Below are 20,442 nucleotides of genomic sequence, written 5' to 3'. Positions count from 1 at the left end.
ATAAGTAAAATAAACTTAAAATTATACTAAATTAATCAATTAATTAATAAATTAGTGAATTAGTGTCCTGTGAATAAAGTAATATATTATCAGTTAATCAGTGAATTAAGGATAGTTGTCAGTAAAAAAAATTAATATTTCTATTGCTATGGAAATAAAAAAGAAAAAAATATTAAAATATCTTTTAAAGTTTATTTATTTTTCAAGTGTCTTTAAAAATTATGAATGTCAAAAAAAACCCTTAATATCTTTAAAATTAAATATTTATTCTACTTTTTAAGATTATTGTCAAATTATTCCCTTATTGTCATTTAAATTACTCATTTATTAATAAAAAGAGCGCATATGTACACTAAAATAAAAATATTAGAAGCATTTTAAAAATTAAACTAGAAAATACTTTTTTTTTAAATTTCAAACAGGCTTTCACCACACGATCGGCCCGGCCGAGTATTCGGCCTTAGATTATTCGATCTTTCGATCGCTCTAGAACGGCGGCTTCTTCTTCCCCTCAACTCGGCTCTCACTCTCTTCAGACTCATTCATAACTCGATTCCGCCTCGTCGCCTCCTCATTGATCTGCTTCGTCGTCCTCATTGAAAGCTTGGGAAGATGTCGATCCGGGTGTTGAATCCGCAAGCTGAGGTGCTGAACAAGTCGGCCGCGCTCCACATGAACATTAACGCCGCCAAGGGTCTCCAGGATGTCCTGAAGACCAACCTTGGACCCAAGGGCACCATCAAAATGTTATTTTTTTTTCTCTCTCTCTTTTCTTCTTTACGTTCCTTTCCTTCGCCAAGTATTGATTTTCGCGTTCAGGCTTGTCGGAGGGGCTGGGGATATCAAGCTGACTAAAGACGGGAACACTCTCCTGAAAGAGATGGTAATGGGACTGAAATTTTTGCATTGAAGTTCGGATTTTTAACCTTTTTTCTAGGAAATGGTTCGTCTTGCTCAGCATTCTGTTGGATCTGTAGCAAATCCAAAACCCTACGGCGATCATGATTGCGAGGACAGCAGTAGCACAGGATGATACTAGCGGTGATGGAACAACCTCCACTGTTCTCTTCATTGGGGAACTCATGAAGCAATCAGAACAGAAAATCAGTGAAGGTATTTGCTGTTTGATTTTGTTTGAAATTCATGAATCTCAGCAAAAAAAAAAAATTGTTTGTCCTTCCTGAGATTATTAGCCTGGACAATGCAAACAATCCATTATTGTTAGTTCGAGGCTTATTGCATGCTTGATACGCTTTTCTACTGACTTTTAGCACATTAGAATATAGATTCTCATTCTGCGACTCCATCCTCCAAGATTGTCAGCAGAAGCATTGATTCTTTAACTTGAAGATGATACTTCCTAATCATAACTCTTAACAAGAACTTTTCCTTATAGAAAAATAATGAAGGCTTATTCTTTGTCATTCAAGAGTTGCAATTATGACACCCTTCTTTACTTGCGTAGTTGTCCATTTACTTTATTTAAGGGATACTGGATAGAACTTAGCACTATCTGCGTTATCATGGTGGAGTATCTGTAACTTGAGCACAAGAGTTTGATGATTTGATATATCCTTCACTCCAAGGCTCATGGTTTTTGGGTTTTTAAAAGAGTGAGTTTGAACTTGAAAGAATTAGATGATTATGGATTTATGATTATAATCAGATGGGATTCAACAGAGGATTGGCAGGAGCTAACATTCTTAAACTAACTAATTTCTTTTGGTTTTGCATGACTAGAGTTAAGTAAGAAAGTTGTCTTTTTACTCTTTTGCTTACCATTTTTATATCATTAACTTTTGGAAATTCAAGGCATGTGGAAATTAGAATAATTATTTGTTCTTATTTTTGTTAAAATAGTTGCCTGTATAGCCATTGTGTGTTCAGTTTAGTGACTATCAATGGGTAAGATAATATATTATTATATAAATTCTCTTAGTTCAAGCTTTAAATGCTGAATACCATAAAAGAACATTTCGTATCTTTAGGAATGCATCCGCGAGTATTGGTAGATGGATTTGAAATTGCCAAGCGGGCTACTCTAGAGTTTCTAGAGAAGTTTAAGACACCTGTCGTGATGGGTGATGCACCTGACAAGGAGATATTGAAAATGGTAGCAAGGACGACTCTTAGGACAAAGGTAAACCATATTTTTTATATAAAAATTTATTAGGTCATTGATATGAGTTTCTCTTAACTCTGTTTGAATTTCTTTTTCTGTAGTTATATGAATCGCTAGCTGATCAACTGACCAACGCTGTTGTTGATGCAGTAAGTTTATATTTACTTGCACACGTTTTCTTATAGATCTCGTTTAATGCTTTTGGATTGAGTCTGGTTAAAGCATATTAGTAGTAATAAAGCTCTGAACTGACTGCATATCACAATTGAATTTTCTTGATAGGTTGAGGAAAATTATCATCTCTATTTTGTTGAAATATATCAGTATCACCTGAAAGAAATTCTGTTTGATACATGTCTTTATTTATAGAATGTGTTTATCAAGTTTGTTCTTGGCTCTTAAGCTGCAAAACTCTCTCTCTCTCTCTCATTCATTATATTTATTCTGTCATGTATTTATTATTTTTTTTTATCATTCTACCATTCCTTCCCTATGAAGATCCTATTTGTTAATACTTTATGATTTATACATGATGTTTGTAATCTCAATCTTAGTTTCTAACTATATTTACTAACTTTTAAAATTTTCATTAACAGGTACTCTGTATAAGAAAACAGGATGAGCCAATTGATCTCTTCATGGTTGAGATAATGCACATGCGACATAAATTTGATGTTGACACACGCTTGGTATGTTCTTCTTGCGATTGTTCTTTAGTGTTGTTAAAAGTCTCTAGGTTGCTTGCCTAGGCACCCAAGTGAGGTGAGGTTTGAATGCCTTGACACCTTAACCAGATAGGCATTGCCTAGCCATGTGCTTGCTTCTAGGAGATAGGGTAGTTGGTTAAGAAAAAGGCCAAAAAAAGCTTGTGGAATGTCAAAAAAAAAAAAAAAACAACTCCTACACAAAGCCTCAGCACCTCATCCTCGCAATAAACTCTAGAGAAGTGTACTCCTTTCCCACACAATTTTGGTGGACAAACTATCCTACAAACTTCTCTAGTGAATTTCTGGTGGTGATCTTTGTAGGTGGCTATCTGTTTAGGAAAAGTTTTGTTAACCAAAAATTGTTGTGTGACTCAGTCAACAATAGAGATTAGTCACACGATCAAATATAATGAGGCTTCATTGAGAGGCAAGTGACCATTGTTTTAAAAAGAAATTGCATTTTAGACAAGGGACTTCATCTCATATTTGATATAGCAGTTTATCTGCCTAGGAGACCAAGGGCGATGCTTTTGCAGGCCAAGACTGCATATATCTGGTGAAAAGGAACAATGGCGAACATATGTGCAATAACTTTATGATATTTGATGATTAAGAACTTATCTTGATGATATTTGTCTACCAAAGATGACTAATTATTGTGGTTGTGAAACACTGAACTAAACTTTTGATATCTTAATCCGTAACTTTATGTTTTGTTTTATAAGTTAATAATTGATAATTGTTAACTATTATGTTTTGTTGATTAATACTTTAATACTAATAATCTAATATTATTAATAAACCCTAACATATGTATTATTGATGGTTTAATATGGTTTAAATATATGTCATTAACTAATAAACTATAACTATATGTTATTAAGTAATTGTTTCGTACTACTAAGGATTAATTATATAGGGTTGAGAATTTAAGATAGATATGTGATATTACTTGCAAGGTGGGATAGAATAAAATTAACTACTATTTAAGCAAATAGGTGTAGCTCCAAATGTCGATAAAAAAATAGAAATGGGTTAAGATGGTATGAAGATGCTTCAAGGTGAGCAATAGATTCTATGGTTAGTAGAGGAGAATTGATTAGGTAGAAGGTCTAAGGTATTGGAGACTATTTTTTTTTTTGTTGATTTATAAATTTTTTTTATATGTTTAGAATATTGTTAGGGATATAGCCTGGCATAGAAAGAACCCAATTAAAAGATATGATCCATGCAACAAACCTCAAATAGTTGCTGCACACTTATAATGAAGATAATATAGGTTATTAACATATTGTTTAACATTTAGTCAACTGATAAATTCACACTGTTTATGAACTATAAGATATTATTAATAATTTGGTTTATTTGTTAAGAATTTTTTATATTTACACACCTTGAATCGTTTTGGAAGCACCTAGGTCTTGGACAATATGGGATCTAGGTGCCTTATAGTGCCTTAAACAACCCTGTGCTTCTTGTTGGTTGTTCACATTGAATGTGGTATTGCATGGTCCACCTGTTTTTTCTTGTATATTTAGGGATTTGGATTCATTAGTTCTGGAATTTTTTTTTCCTTTGGAATTTGTAGTTTTTGGTGGTTTCTTCACTGATTTTACAGAGGAATGATATGTGCAAGAGAGTGGCTAGAAGCTATTAGAAACTTGCAAATGAGCGAATATATAGAGTATTTGCTGTAAATGAAATTGATATAGGATACTTTACTGAAAATTAATTCTACAAATGTCACTAAAGCACTTGTTAACAAAGGCATATACAAGATTCACCAAGTTATGTAGCCAAATTGTTAGGAGCAAGTAGCTTCTTTGCATGAGTACTTCTGCTGCATTTTTCTCTTGGTCATCAATGGTTTTACCCACTTAGAACCACATAAGAATTAACTATTCTGTATTGAGGGATTGCTTTTTATTAATTGCTTCACATAATTAGTGTGTCCATTTTTTTTTCCTTTTCAAGGTTGAAGGCATTGTCCTTGATCATGGATCTCGACATCCTGATATGAAGCGGAGGGCAGAAAATTGCTATATCTTGACTTGCAATGTCTCCTTGGAATATGAGAAGAGGTGAATCTTAATCTGTTTCTTCGTCATCTAGTATTTATGAAAAAAGAAACTAGTAGATGAGATAATTCAGTTTTTCCATATGTAGAACTTTTATTTGTTGTCATTTATCTATAAATTCATGTGGCTAATTTGAAAATTGAAAATTACTTCCTCTCTAAATTCCTGGATGCAAACTGAGTTTTTATTGCCCAAAATAACTAAGAATCTGTCATTAACAAACTTTGACAAGTATAGTTTTCTTAGTTGCTTTGTAGAAACTCAACTTGTGGTTATTATGTTGTATTTTAATACTTCATTCCAATCATTCTATCAATCAACTCCATTGAATCCTTAGCTAACAATTTTTTTTTGTGTACAATGTTCATCACATAATGTGATAATGATACCTTTCTCTGCATTTATGCGCCTATACCACAACCAGTCAAGCATTTTGTTTGTTTTCAATTTTAGTCCTGATAATCAAGAACCTTACTTCTCATACATATGCGGTTGATGTGTTCTCTTTTCAGTGAAATAAATGCAGGGTTTTTTTACTCCAATGCTGAGCAGAGGGAACAAATGGTAGTTGCTGAACGACGTCAAGTTGATGAGCGAGTAAAGAAGATCATTGAACTGAAAAACAAGGCAAATTAATATTTTCTGAATCCTTCAAATGATCTCAATTCTCATATATTTTCTGTTTCCTTAAATTCCTCCTTCAATGCAGGTCTGTTCAGGCAACGACAAAAACTTTGTTGTGATTAACCAAAAAGGCATTGATCCTCCATCTCTAGACCTACTTGCCAGAGCAGGGGTAAATCATGCCCTCACTTAATTATTGACATTTTTTTTTCTGTTCAAGTTGTACCTAGGTGAAACTTTCAACTTTGCCTAGTTGTGTTCATCATGATCATGTTATATCTTCTTGCGCACAAAGCTATCAACGAATATAACTAGCCTTTTCAATTTGATGTAGATGATATGTTGTATGACCAAAGCTATCAATGACGTGCAGTATTCTAAAACAGCTTATTTACGGTGGTGTTTGACTATATAGCAATGGCAGGAATTTATGACATAATCTGCTCTTGCCTTGCCATATTGTATTTTACATTTTTCTGTTTCTAATTCTGTGCGTGAATACTAGTGATGTTTGATTGCTTCAGCTTTTGGTTAGCCATTTTTTCACTTGTTTAATATTTGCCGCTAGTGATTTTTTTGTAGTCGTGAACAATAAGGATCTATGTTTTTTGCAACATCAACTGCTATTAACTCTCCAGATTTTGTAAACATTACAGAAATATGATGTTTATTTTCTTCTTTTCGCGAGTACCTTTAGATTATTGCACTTAGAAGAGCTAAGAGGAGGAATATGGAAAGATTGGTTTTGGCTTGTGGTGGGGAAGCTGTTAACTCCGTCGATGACTTGACGGTTGTCTGTCTTGGTTGGGCTGGGCTTGTTTATGAGCATATTCTCGGTGAAGAAAAGTATACCTTTGTGGAGAATGTGAAAAACCCTCGCTCTTGTACTATCTTGATCAAAGGTTGCATAATTATTTTGATAATTTCTTTTTTATTAGCCTTTGAAACATATAATTGGAATATCAATGAAGGTTATTGTCATCTTTATTGTAGGACCAAATGATCATACCATTGCTCAAATCAAGGATGCTGCTCGTGATGGCCTCAGATCTGTCAAGAATACAATTGAAGATGAAGCTGTTGTTCTGGTGAGTTTCAAATATCTGAAATATTTGAAAGAGATGCATGAAATAAGTCGAGATAAACTATTATTGGTCTAGTTTAGTTGCACTGAAAACCAAGGCTTCTGGCACAAGATAGACAGCAACTAAATGGTGTCCATGTCTGATAAGTTTTGTTTTGTCTAAGCATCAAGGTATGAGTAATTCTGCTGCAGAGAGGTCAAACAACCATATACTTTCGGTTAGTGGAAATATTACGATCATCAATTTAACAAAATATTCAACCAATAAATTTGCACTAGAACAATTATGATCAAAGATATTAAAAATTAATCAACAAATTATGATGTAAATAAATAAATAAGAGTAGAGAGAATGAGCCAGAGACAAGCTGTAGGGATGGCTTACAATCCTAAGGTAAAGATTCAGCCTACTCGTGCAGGTTTATCCAATCTTCTACGGATCTTATCTCTCTACTGGCACATTAATGCAGAGTTCAAGGTCAAGCAGGTCTAATACTGTAACATCGAAAACATAGTAGAAAATGAATAGAAGAAATCAACACTTTATTCGACAAACTTTGTTTTATAAGGAATATTATCAATATCTTTTGGCAAAACACCAACAATAACTAGAGTAATTTAAAACTGCTCCAAGTTTCCTTAACCTACACTGCATTTCCTGAATCTTGTCTTCTATTATTTTCAACTTGTCTGTGAAATGTCGCCATGGATTTGATTTCTTCTGTTTATGTTAATTGCTAGTCATGCAAATGCTGCATCATATTACTTCATTTCCACCTTCTGTTGCATATCTTCGAAACTGTAAGCATTGAACAAATTCTGATATTAATATCTTCGCCATCTTGTTTTTGACAGGGTGCTGGGGCTTTTGAGGTTGCAGCGAGACAGCATTTGATCAACAATGTAAAGAAAACTGTTCAAGGGGTAAGCTGCTCTTATATGTAAGACATCCAACTATCTTGATGTTCGTCTAACATTCAGTCATAAATAGCGTGCACAAATCGGAGTCGAAGCTTTTGCTGATGCTCTTCTCGTGGTTCCGAAGACACTGGCAGAGAACTCTGGCCACGACACCTTGGATGCCATTATTGCAATCTCGGTAAAGGCCTCTCTTGCGATATGCTACACCGATATTTTTCCTGCACAATTCAAGTTAGAATCATGATCTAACCTCTCCATCATATATGATTTCAAAGGGTGAGCATGACAGAGGCATCATTGTGGGTTTGAATCTTCATACCGGTACTCCGGTAGATCCACAGATGGAAGGCATCTTTGATAACTATTCAGTAAAACGTCAGCTCATAAACTCGGGGTAAGTATTACTGGACACCACTGCCAACAAATTACTTGATTCTCACTAGCCATTTAACTACTGGTTCCATTTCTGTTTGCAGACCTGTTATCGCTTCCCAACTGCTTCTGGTGGATGAAGTGATTCGGGCCGGCCGAAACATGCGAAAACCAACATAGTTCTTGGGATATCGGATCCAGGTTTGCAAGTTAACATGAACTTGATGTGATTGCGATGTTGGGCTTTGGATGTTCAATGTAATCTGCCATTTTTGTTCAATTTTTTTTCTGTTGGTTTTTGTTTTTGTTTTTAATGATTAAGAAATAATTGTCATTAAAGTTTTTTTTAATCATTTTTAAATTTTGCATTTTTGCTAGAGCTATTATGGCATGTGATATGGGTTATAAGGAGTGGAGTCCGTGTAATAATGTGAAAAGGATTATAAGGAGAAGAAAGAAGAAAGAAGAAGTAAGGAGGTTCGGTCAAGATTAATTCGCTCGGTGATGTAATCTCGGGCGATCGAGCAGACGTACGAACTTAAGTTGCCAGGAGGAGGAGGAGGAGGAGGGGAGGAGAGTTTTGCCCCCAGGGCGTAGCGCAGACGGTGGGCGCATGGTATCTCTGGCGTAATGGCCAGAGGTCGATTCTCAGGAACTGACGACCTGGGGTTTATCTCGGCATGCGCCTATGGCCTGTGTACCTGCATGAACCTCCCTGCATATCCGTAGGGCCGGCACTAGGGGGCCGCTAAGGTAGCGGATCTACCTTTAAGTTGCCAGGAGGGAATTGGTTTAGCGCAGTCGGTAGAATAAACTTAGACGAGCGTATACATAGCTTGTTCGGTAATATAATTTCAGGCGACCGAGCAGACGTACTAACTTAAGTCACTAGGAGGGACTTGGTTTAGCGCGGTCGGTAAAATAAACTCGAACGAGCATATACATAGCTCGTTCGGTAATATAATTCCGGGCGATCGAGCAGACGTACGAACTTAAGTCACTAGGAGGGACTCGTCTTAGCGCGGTCGGTAGAATAAATCCGAACGAGCATATACATAGCTCGTTCGGTAATATAATTTCGACTGACCGAGCAGACGTACAAACTTAAGTCACTAGGAGGGACTCGGCTTAGTGCAGTTGGTAGAATCAACTCAGGCGAGTATATACATAGCTCGTTCGGTAATATAATTCCGAGCGACCGAGCAGACCTACAAACTTAAGTCGGCAGGAGGGAATTGGCTTAGCGCGGTCGGTAAAATAAATCCGAACGAGCATATACATAGCTCGTTCGGTAATATAATTTCGGGTGATCGAGCAGACGTATGAACTTAAGTCACTAGGAGGGACTCGACTTAGCGCGGTCGGTAGAACAACCCCGGACGAATTTACTCGGTAATGTGATATCGGGCGGGTATATCAATACATACCTTTAGAAGGCTATTAGTATGAAATCAACTTAGCAAAATCAAGCCGGGCATAAGAACACTCACATTCATTAAATCTCGTGAACATAGCCAGTAAGGAGTATTACAACCAAATATAGATGATGTATGAATAATATACAATCATATGACAATTTGGCGGAAACAGCTTCTAAAAACTCCTGTAAATATGCTAGACGACAAAGAAGGTACATTTGGGGTATGAAAAAGATTCTTTAAACTATTATTGTAAGTACTTATGTCATCTGAGAACAAACTCTAATAAATCGGGGTCTACTTCATGACTACGGAGGTTATATGAAGTGGTATAAAAAAGGAAATCTCTTCCGTTGGCCAGGTACGCGCACATTACATCAGCACTGAAACCCTAGTTTCATTCCAGTTTTCACTGTACTTCTTCTTCCTTCCTAACGGCAACAGAAGGAGCTAACTTGAGTGTCGGAGGGTCTAGCAAAGGATTCCTACCTCGGTCTTAGGTAACTGACGTCTGGTTGATTGGCTGCGTGGTGTGCAGGAGACGATAGATTTCGCTGGGGTCGTGAGCTGGGTTTCCTTTATCGTGGCATTCCAATTTGTCGGAGTCTTCCCTAGATCGACTTTGAGTTTCTCCGATCTAGCTTCGACGTGCTATTCCTTTCACTGGGAAGGTATTCTCTGGTTATATTTCTTCGGATCTGTTTTGATTTTCTCAGATCCGCAGTGGTTTCTCTTCTCCGAAGTCGTCATCCGTTTATTCCCTAAATTCTTCGTCTGTCGCCCCCAGCTCTTCATCGCGTTGCGCTCTCAAGCAGAATCAGCATGCTTGGCTTGTATTTTTTTATTGTTATTTTAGTTTTCATTATTTAAATATAAAATGATTTTAAAGGTATTTTAAAAGTGATATTAAAAATATTTGGTTTACGTTCTTAATTAATTAATGTAGCATTATTTCAAATTCCCCCTCAAGGTTTAGAATTCTTGTTACCCTTGGATTGTGATTTCGAATTCTACAAATTGCTTCTCTAATTTCTTTTATTTATATTTTCACCCTTAACAAATATTACTAGGACGAGAACTGATAGTTTTGCCATTTAATATATATTTATATTCTGCCCAAGAACTCAAACGACACCTAACAAGATATTTTATATATGTTGAAAATTAATCTCAAGACCAATTAGTTAGGTCAATATGTGGGGTTCAAATTTTCAATTATTGATCTAAACATTGTTAAGGTAAAAAAAATCATGGTGGGAAATTGCCTTATGTATTTTAAAAAGAATGAAATATATTTCTTCCTCGTGGATATAACAATTCCTGTGCGGATATTTTTTATAATATATTTTTCATTCGACCGGATGGAAATCAATTTTCTCTTCCCCTCTTCAATTTCTCTCGACGTGCTCGCAACCGCAAACATGCCTCACGGCTGCGGGCGAGGTCGAATTGTGCAGCCGCAAGCGACGGCCGTGAGTTGATCTGTCCATTTATTTTCTTTTTTGTCTTTGTTATTTGTATTTTTTTTAATTTTATTTCTCTCGGATTTCTTTCTTTTCTCTATTCTTTCTCTAACCTTTTTCTAAGGATTTTTTTTTCCATATTAAATTTGTTTCCCCATATTAAACAGAACATAAATGTCTTTATAAAATAAGCTTCTTTGTTGAAATCCTTATATTCAAATGGATGAATATATAAAAAAAACATAGAAAATCTATCGAAAATGATATTAAAGTTATTATCTTAGTTAAAATTTTCAAATGAAAGAGCGAGAGTTGTAAGTATTTAACCTAAGAACACCATTACCTACCGATAGAAAGTTTTTCATGAAAAATAGTAAAAAAAAAAAAAAAAAAAAAGTCAGATTCAAAGGACTATCATTTCGTTTTCTTTGATGGATAAAATATATGCATGTTTAAAAAAATCTTGAGTAAAAATAAACATAAAATTTTCACAAATTCATTTTTCAAATTCTAATCACTTCACACCATAGAGATTAATATTGCTAATTATGATAAAATAATAATACAATAGAACCTTTGGCATTGATTGTTTACTGTACGAGTTCTAAGAAATATTATATTAACCATAGGATAGCAAGAAAAAAATATAAATATTGCATGTAATTATGAATCTAAAGAAACAACTTAAAGGTATGCGCTAAATTCCCACTAATACAGATCCGAAAGCTAGAACAAGAACTGAATCACATTGAATCTATTATACCAAATTTTATCCTAATTGTTTCCACGACTCAAACTCAATCATAAAATCACATAGCAGCAAGGCTCCCTTTAATCTAAAGAAACAACCATTGATATATAAAATCATGATCATCTATGTTTCCAAGTCTATAGCTTAAAGTAAAAAACATCATTCCTATCAATCTCAAATGCAGCGAACATCTTAGAGGCTGGCTTCTACTAGCAAATCAAAGAAGGGCCACATCGCATGCACAATAAACTAGAATTGAATATTAACTCAATTCATAAATTAGGCATGCACAGTAAACCACTGCATTGAGTATTACAACAAGAAGCATAGTTACCACATCGCATCAAGTTGCCAAAAAAATACTCTACCAAGATTAGGAAAGCAAATAGGAAGGAGATACCCAACTGCAAATGCCACCATAGCAGCAAGTCCTAACCTTCCAATTGTTTGTCGAGTTAATAATCTTACTGGTAACCAGCCACTTCGCCAGGCATCGGAGCCAACTCATTGTTTCCAAACTTTTCCTCATCATAAAATGAAGCGTGCACCACTCTTCCGCCAAAAAAACGCCCATCAAGGTCAATCAATGACTTTGTCGCGCCCTCTGACCTCTCAAATTGCACAAAGATCCTAACTGCTTCTTCTACTGGGAAGTTTGGTTCGGTTATCTCAAATATCAACACTCGTGTAACAGTGCCATATTTTGTGCACTCTGATGCGACCTCATCTTCAAGCTCGTCGTCTACTTCTCCTGGTCCAACCTGAGAAAAATGGTCTCTTTAGCAACCATTTCAATAAACTATTTTTAATCATCTACAATCCACAAGTTAAGCAAGTGGGAAAAGTTTCACCCGTTCAGCAGCCATTTCAAATAACCATTTTTAATTGTCTATAATCCACAAGTCGAGCATAGCAAGAAACATTTCACTGGAAATATTGACCTAAAGAGATTGCCAAGTGCTAAAAAATCATAGTGAGAAACAATATTCCAAGACACAGAAGTAACAGTACTTCAAAAGTGATCTAAAGCAAATAATGAAAAAGTAACATTTTGAGCTCTCAACCCAAAATTGCTTCAATAAAACAAAAGGTAAAAATTTTACTCAAAAAGAATCCAAACAAACCTACAAAATTTTGGAGGGTTGATCCCTAGTGCCTTAGTGTGTGATATTAATTCTGACCGAAATGGAAGATTTTTTTTCCTCAGCACTAACAACTACTCTTTTACTTGTTACGTTGAAAAAAAAATACTTTAATGCAAAAGGAGCAACAAGACTGCTGTTACGAAAGCCTAATGAGCATTTAGTAGAAAACTATTCTGAAACTTTTAGTGTCCAAATAATTAATTTGACAAGATAGAACTGTGTTCAAAAGGAATGCCAAAAACATCGCAAATACACAATTACATGAAATGAAGTCAGCCTTGTGTAAAATGCAAAGTGGATTTGATGAAGTGCAACCACTTTGAATGATCTTTACCAATAAAATTAAGACAAGGCATAGAATCGCTCCTCAGTCTTCTAAATATTCTTAAATGTGATGTGACCAGAACCATCATTCTGGAGAATTGAGTTTTCTAGGAGTTAGACATGCAATGGCCCCTTGCTGATCGAGAACAGGACCATCTCTTAAACTAAGTACCATAGGCAAACAAAAACAAGGTGCCTTGATAAAGTATACCGCTGTTAAATTCAACGGCATCTAAAACTAAGCAAATTACTGAAGACCCAAATTCATGTGCGGCGCCTAAAGGTTTCTATGCAAGAAAGTAGACAAATATACTCAACAGAATAATCTTGTATCAGACAGTTGAATGAACAAAATGAACTTCTGTTATTTGAAGCATGCATTTTTTGGACTGTCTTACCATGTTTCGTAGTAGTACGACACGAGTGGGTGGGCTGTTCATATTGACACTTTTAACCTTCTTCTCGGATTTAGGCTCACTAGCATTAACAATAACCCCAGCTCGCCTATCAGTCTTTTTTGCCATCAAGGGAGTAGTAATACCCTGTTCCTGTTTGCCAAGACCCTGGCCTTCTTTCCAACCCATTTTTGCCATCATCCTCTGTGCAGCAGTCATTTGTCCACCAGCACCAATTCCCAATCCGGCAGTAGTTGACTTTCCAATGCTAAATCCATCTCCATTTGGAGGCGGAGAAGGTGATTTTGGAGGAACTCCTCCACTCATGGAAGCACGTCTTTTCCAGGCTTCTTCACCAGATACACTCAGTGATGAGGACCTTGATCGATGATCATTATCTTCTCTCTCTGCAGCTTCCTGTTCCCTTCGTTCCCTCTCCTTCTCCCTTTCCTCCTCTTCCCGGCGTCTCCTATCTAGTTCCCGCTTCATTTCTGCCTCTGCAATCCTTTTCTTCTTCTCTCTCCTGTACTCCTCATAATCATTTGGCCTAGAAGGATCATATTCCTCGATGACTGTTGATGTCACACCAACAAGAGCTGGCTGAAAAGCTGGGCCTTTGGTATCATTTTCTAGCAAAGATGGTGGAGTGGAAGCACTCAGTGGCCTTGGTTGTGGTGTGATTGAACTTTTAGCTTTGATCTGTAACTGTTGATTCCTCAAAATAGACTGAGGTGGTGAGAATACAGTTGACTGCTTTCGCAACGTGGGCGGAGCCATCTTTCCACTGCTTGACCAAACAGATGAACTGTTGCTTCTCTCCTCATCAGCTGCTGCAGGAGGAGGAAGGTCTCCATAAAGTCCACCCAACATTTCTCTTTCAACTCCCTATAACAAATAAAGAAAATATCAGTATCCGAAGATGTTCAAACTGAAATCTGAAAAACTTATTCCATGAATCAAATTAGTTAACCAATAAATTGTACATGATTGCCCAAAACTAACTCATGAAACTCAATACCTCAACCTCCATGACTAAATGTCTAGAACCTAGTTTAAAACTTTACTTCACATTCTTTTTTTCACTTTGCAACCAATTAAAAATCTCGTCTCTGTGTTGGAATGAATTTTTCTTCTATATTTTTTAAATTCGAGTTAAGAACATCCTAAATTCAATTTTTTAACATTTGTTTCTTCTCTTAAAGAAACAAAGACCTATGAAAAACTATGCTTTAAGAAGGCAAGTCTGTATTGTAGAGACCAGAGCACGAGATGTTGATGATACTTTATGCTTGTGATTGGTTGAGGTCTACTAGTGTTAAAAGTCAGCACATCCCAATGTGGAAGGCGGTGTTAAGTATTATGTGAGGTTAAAAAGATGCCAAAGTTAGGATAGCATCAGCAGAAATCTAGAGTTGGCAATTGTTGAAAATGGGTTGTGGTGTAGAGGGGCAATAGGATTGGTGGTTTTACAAACATGTTGATGAGTAATGATATGCAGAGAGAAATCTCAAGGAAAAGCTCAGGGATAGACACAAATCACTTTATGTGTCTATCCCTTAGCTTTTACTTGGGATTTTTTCCCTCTGCATATCATTTTTCCATGTTGATAGGATCCTAGATTTTACCATAAATAATATAAACAGGAAGAGAAGAATAGGGATGATCACTTACAGGGACTCAAGCTCCAAATCTCTGATGGATAATTAAAGTATTTGATAGCAAAGGAAAAACTTTTCAAAACTTTAATTAAAAAATTATCTTAAAATCTTTTGAAAAAATATTTGAAATCCTTTTCAAAAATCCTTGAAAAATATTTGGAAAATATAAAAATACTTGAAAATATTTGAAAAATTATTCAAAATCCTTTTGAAAAATAATATATTCAAAATCCTTTGAAATATTTGAAAAATTTATTAAAAATACTTGAAAATATTTGAAAACTTATTCAAAATTCTTGAAAAATATTTGAAAAACTTATTAAAATACTTGAAAATATTTGAAAACTTATTAAAAAATACTTTGAAAAATATTTGAAAAACTTATTCAAAATCCTTTGAAAAATATTTGAATTCTACTATGTTTATTTTTTATGAATGCCAAAGGGGGAGGGTTAGGTGGTTAAGTTAGTTAAACAATAAAATTTAAAACAAAGCTAACTTAACAACCCTATAAATGCTTGTTTTCATTTACATATATTTTTCACTAACTTAACCAGGTTGTCATTGCATCAAAAAGGAGAAACTGTTGGTGCGGTTAGCACTAACGGTCTAACTCAAGTTTTGATGAATACAAAATAGGTTAAGTTAGTTTCGTTGTTATTTAACACTCTGATTGAGTGTGCAGGAGAAACCCAGACAGGTCGACGGGCTGACCGGATGTCTGGCATGAAGCCCAGCTAGGTCGACGGGCTGACCGGATAGCTGGCATGAAGTCCAAACGGGTCAATGGGCTGACCGGACGTTTGACATGAAGTTCAGCTAGGTCGACGGGCTGATCGGATAGCTGGCACGAAGCTCAGACGGGTCGAAGGGCTGGCTGGACGTCTGACAGGTAAGTGGAGGTAAGTCACTAGAGGGGAGTGACTGTGAGAACGCGTTCCCGGGAAGGGAACATTAGGCGTCAATCCGACTTAGATCCATTTCGGATATCTAAGTCGAGATCGTGACTAGATTCCGGTCTCGAGAAGACGAAATCTAGCTAATATTATGAGTGTTAATTATAACTGTGCTAACACTTTATTTTGCAGGATAATATTATTTACATTTTGGCTCGGACTAACTCTTTTGTACAGGAGAAGGACTTTCCAGAGAAGAGTGGTCCGGGCGCCCGGGAAGGATCTGAGCACCCGGAATGTAATTTCTATCCTCAACGTCGCCTCACCACGTGGAGCATCCTGGTTGGGTCGGCTATGTCATATTCAGGGCACCCCGAACCTCCTATATAAGGAGGGTAAAGGCTGAAGCTTAACATAACAATGAAACAACTCACAATTTGCTCTCTTGTGCTCCTGCGACGTTGTGAAAGCTCTCCGACAAGTGCTAGTTTGTTTTATCTTTCTTTTCTTATTGTCGGGTTTTCTGTTGGGACCGATATGCCCGCTAGAGAGGGGGGTGAATAGCGTCTCGTCGCGTGCTTGTGCTTGCTTCATCTTGATATGCAGCGGAAAATACAATACAAACACAAACACCGCTAATTCTAGAGATTTACTTGGTATCCACCTCAAAAAGAGGTGACTAGTCCAAGTATCCACATACTCACGCACCCTCCACTATGAAATCACTCATTTACGGTAATTACCAAAGGCGAAGAAGTCTTACAAGCTCACAATACAACACAAAATACAAAGAGAAGCATATACAAGGGAAATTTTACAAGATTTGTACACCAAACCCTAACCCTAGCTTCTTCTTCTTGTTGTAACTCGTCTCTTGACTTGGACGTACCTCCAAGAACCTTCAAGAACTGGCATTGTAAGCTTGGAGAAGATCGCTGTGAATGTCATAGAAGAGTTGCAGGAAAGAACGCAAAGTTCTGGCGAAGAAAACGCTCCGCCCAGACTTTATATAGTGCTCCCAATCGATCCAAATTAGTCCCAATCGATTGCCATGTCACATCTGCACAATCCCAGTCATCCATTGCTCGTTTCATGCTCAACGGTCACTTCCCAATTGATCGACCGATCGATTGGGACCATCTGAATCGATCGACCGATCAATTCAAACCCATTCTGTGCTCTCGCGTCCGCGCGAGAGCTTCTCCTCCCCAATCGATCGACCGATTGATTGGTAGATCCCAATCGATCGCCCGATCGATTGGGAAAGCTTCTGTGCTTGCAAGTAATGCTCCCAATCGATCGGCTGATCGATTGGAGCTTGTTTAATCGATCGCCCGATCAATTGAACACCCTGGACTTGACTCAAACACAAGTCTAGCTTCCCAAACCCAACTCTTGGTCAACCGTGACCTATTGGATTTGTACGCCTAGCATTTGGCTACTCCCGGACAACCTTGAACTAGCCTTCTAGCCTCCTCCATCAGCCTTGCGTCCCTCGGATATCTCCCCATCCTTCACACCTTGCCTTCTGGAGCTTTCATCAGCCTCATATTAGTTGTTGGGTTCTCCTCGCCAAGTCACACTAGGACTTACTTTGCCAAGATCACACTTGAACTTTCCAATTGCCTGACTCCTCACCAGGACTTTCCCTTTTCGAAGATCACATTTGGACTTTCCAATTGCCTGGCTCCTCACCAGGACTTTCCTTTTGCCAAGATCGCATTTGTACTTTCTAGTTGCCTGGCTCCTCACCAGGTCTTTCCCTTTGCCTAGTTATACTAGGACTTTCCAATTGCTTGATCTCAGTTATCAGGACTTTTGTCACCAAGTATGGTCAACACTGACCTACTTGGATTTTCACTCTTGCCAACCTTCCTGCTGGACTTACCTTTGCCTAATCTCCAATTAGGACTTTCCCAGTCAAGTCTCATGTCAACATTGACCTATTTGACTTTTCTCTTGCCTAACCTCCAGTTAGGACTTTTCCATATGCCTAAACTCCAGTTAGGACTTACCCGGTCAAGTCTCCAGTCAACACTGACCCACTTGACTTGTCTTCTCATCAACCTGGTCAATCCCTTGACCATCTCCACAATCGGACGATTGCTCCAGCAATCTCCATATATTGTCAAACATGAAAACTCAATTCCCGACTCAAGCTTGACTCAACTCAAGCTTAGTCAAACTGGTCAAACATAACCTAGGGAAATTGCCCCAACATTTTCTTCGCTAATTAATTCTTGTACTTAGTTTGTAATAAACTCTCAAATTATTAGTGATTGACCATCGAAAGCACCCTTGCGGGCCTTACAGTAGGAGTCGCTAAAGGCTCCGAACCAAGTAAATCTTTGTGTTTGCTTTGACTTGTTTATTTTCCACTGTGTATCTCATTTTTTTAATCGCTATTCACCCCCCTTCTAACGAAACTCATCGATTCAACAGTGACATCTTATCATAAGATTCCATATAGCTATGGAATCAATCCTAAGTTTAGGGGTCAAATCAAAGATACAAGAAAAGTTATCCATTGAAATATTTTTGCAAAGATCAATGTGACTAAAACTTCTAAAAAGTCTAAGCAAGTCACTAAGAAGATCACAAGGGAAGCAATCCCTAAAGTTGACCTAGATGAACTAACCAAGGCCTCTAAGAAGCCTATAAAGGTCATTAGGAAGGTAACTAGGGAAATTATCCTTAGTGAGTATCTAGAGCATCTAAGGAGTACCAATAGACTTTGGGTTCCAAGGAGCATATTCTCTATACCCTAGATGGGTTTAGAGAATGTAAACTCTAAATGGGTAGGGTGGTTAATCCAACCTTAATAAAGTTGACACTTGGAGGCATTTTCAAAATATTGTTAATCCTTGAAAATGTAAAGGATAAGATGTTTACTCTTTTGAAGAGTAACAAGTGCCAAAATTTGAGGAATTTGATTTAATTTGAATTGGCACAAATGTGGAAAATCAAAAGAAATGCCAAGTTGGGAGTTTGACATATTCTTATGAAAATGAGGGCAATCTAGATTTAATTTTAAGCTTAGCTAAAGAATTAAGGATACTTAGATAGATTATCTAGGTATATTTTATTTATGCTAATTGTCATGATTGTTTGCCCATCATATGCCATGACATCATATGTTGCATTCATGCTTATTATGAAAAATACAACAAAAATATCATGTCATGTCATATATACATCATGCAGTCATAGTATGTTTTCTTTTGAAAATTACTTATTTTGATATATGCCATAAAATCATCATGCATTATTTTAATTTCTTTATACTTAAGGACAATGACATTTACTAATAAGTGACATCCTAGGTGCATGCTTATAATTCCTAAAATGCCTAGATAGATATGCATGATCTCTAGTTTAGGGTAAAACCAAAATCTACATCTCATAAAGACTATAAGTTGACTTATATGTGTTTTAGTGCACATTAGATATAAGTGAGATGTTAGGATGATGAACAAGACTCAAGATGTTGATTAAGTGCATCTATTTGTGTTTTAATTTCATCAAAACACATAGTTATGCGTATTCCAATCATTGGGAAAGCTAATGTACAAGTCATGTGTATTGAGCTCAAAGAACATGATTGAAAATTGATTTTAAAAATTATTTTAAATATACTTTAGAAAACTTTGGTGAAGGCTATCTTTTGATAGTAATCATCATTGAAAAGTTAAACACAAACTTGAAAAAATATTGAAGTTTTTACAAGTTTTCAAGTTTGTGTCAATCTTTGAAAATAAAGTGTATTTTCTTAGAAAACTATTTTTTCCATGATAATATATAACCTAAATAATGTCTATAAGAAGTTTCATGATTTTTAGAATTTTTAGGGTATTTTTGAATTTTGGCTGAAATTAACTTTCAGAAAATCAGAGCTTCAATCGATCAGCCGATCGATTTGAGTGCCTTAATCGATCAGCCGATCAATTGAGATGTGTTTCCCATGAGCAGAATCTCACTAAATCGATCAACCGATCGATTCATTCACACCTGGATCAATTAGTGGATTGATTCAAGGGTATTTTACATGAACAGAAGCTCACGAAATTTATCGCTGGATCGATTAAAATGGTGTCAATCGATTAAGTTACAACCCCAATCGATTAAGAAGACTGATTTTGACTGGGAAAGTCTGATTTTAATATTTTTAGCCTTATTAACCACTCCTAACCCCTTTGAATATATTTATATACATTTAAGGATAGTTTTCATGATGAAAATAAGGAGAAATGGTTAAGGAACACTAGGTTGAAGTTTAGGTTGAGGTTTGCATTCAAATATTGATACTTAAACCTCAAAACTTTAAGTTTTGGGTTTCCTAAAGATTTAGGAATTCTAAGTCATTGTTAGTGCAATGACAGAAGTTTAGAGCATGTCTTTAGGGGGTGTCACTCTTTACGGATATGAAATTTTATTTTTTTTCAAATACCATGGAAGGTGGTAAACCTTCGTTAGAGTAAATGCTC

General features: G+C 36.4%; 2 protein-coding genes across 2 annotated transcripts; one reads left to right on the top strand and one right to left on the bottom strand.

Moving 5' to 3' along the window:
• Window positions 1-450: 450 nt before the first annotated feature.
• On the top strand, window positions 451-8,258 carry LOC122016844 (T-complex protein 1 subunit zeta 1-like). Its single transcript, XM_042574268.1, has 15 exons — window positions 451-746; window positions 820-883; window positions 978-1,113; window positions 1,989-2,140; window positions 2,224-2,271; window positions 2,719-2,811; window positions 4,804-4,910; window positions 5,420-5,534; window positions 5,617-5,703; window positions 6,229-6,433; window positions 6,525-6,619; window positions 7,471-7,539; window positions 7,607-7,714; window positions 7,812-7,930; window positions 8,013-8,258. Exons 1-15 carry the CDS (start codon window positions 613-615, stop codon window positions 8,086-8,088), a joined length of 1,608 nt encoding a protein of 535 aa, XP_042430202.1. The 5' UTR covers window positions 451-612; the 3' UTR covers window positions 8,089-8,258.
• A 3,537-nt stretch (window positions 8,259-11,795) lies between these two features.
• LOC122015621 (DNA-damage-repair/toleration protein DRT111, chloroplastic-like) lies at window positions 11,796-14,318 on the bottom strand. The gene is made up of 2 exons (XM_042572610.1): window positions 13,408-14,318; window positions 11,796-12,301 (listed from the first exon to the last, which is right to left on the bottom strand). The coding sequence occupies exons 1-2, from the start codon at window positions 14,272-14,274 to the stop codon at window positions 12,005-12,007; spliced, it is 1,164 nt and encodes a 387-aa protein (XP_042428544.1). The 5' UTR covers window positions 14,275-14,318; the 3' UTR covers window positions 11,796-12,004.
• Window positions 14,319-20,442: the final 6,124 nt, after the last annotated feature.

Source organism: Zingiber officinale, chromosome 8B, assembly GCF_018446385.1.
Source record: "Zingiber officinale cultivar Zhangliang chromosome 8B, Zo_v1.1, whole genome shotgun sequence".
NCBI lineage: Eukaryota > Viridiplantae > Streptophyta > Magnoliopsida > Zingiberales > Zingiberaceae > Zingiber > Zingiber officinale.
The sequence above is the reverse complement of the archived record's forward strand: the minus strand, read 5'-3'. Positions and strand labels throughout refer to the sequence as shown.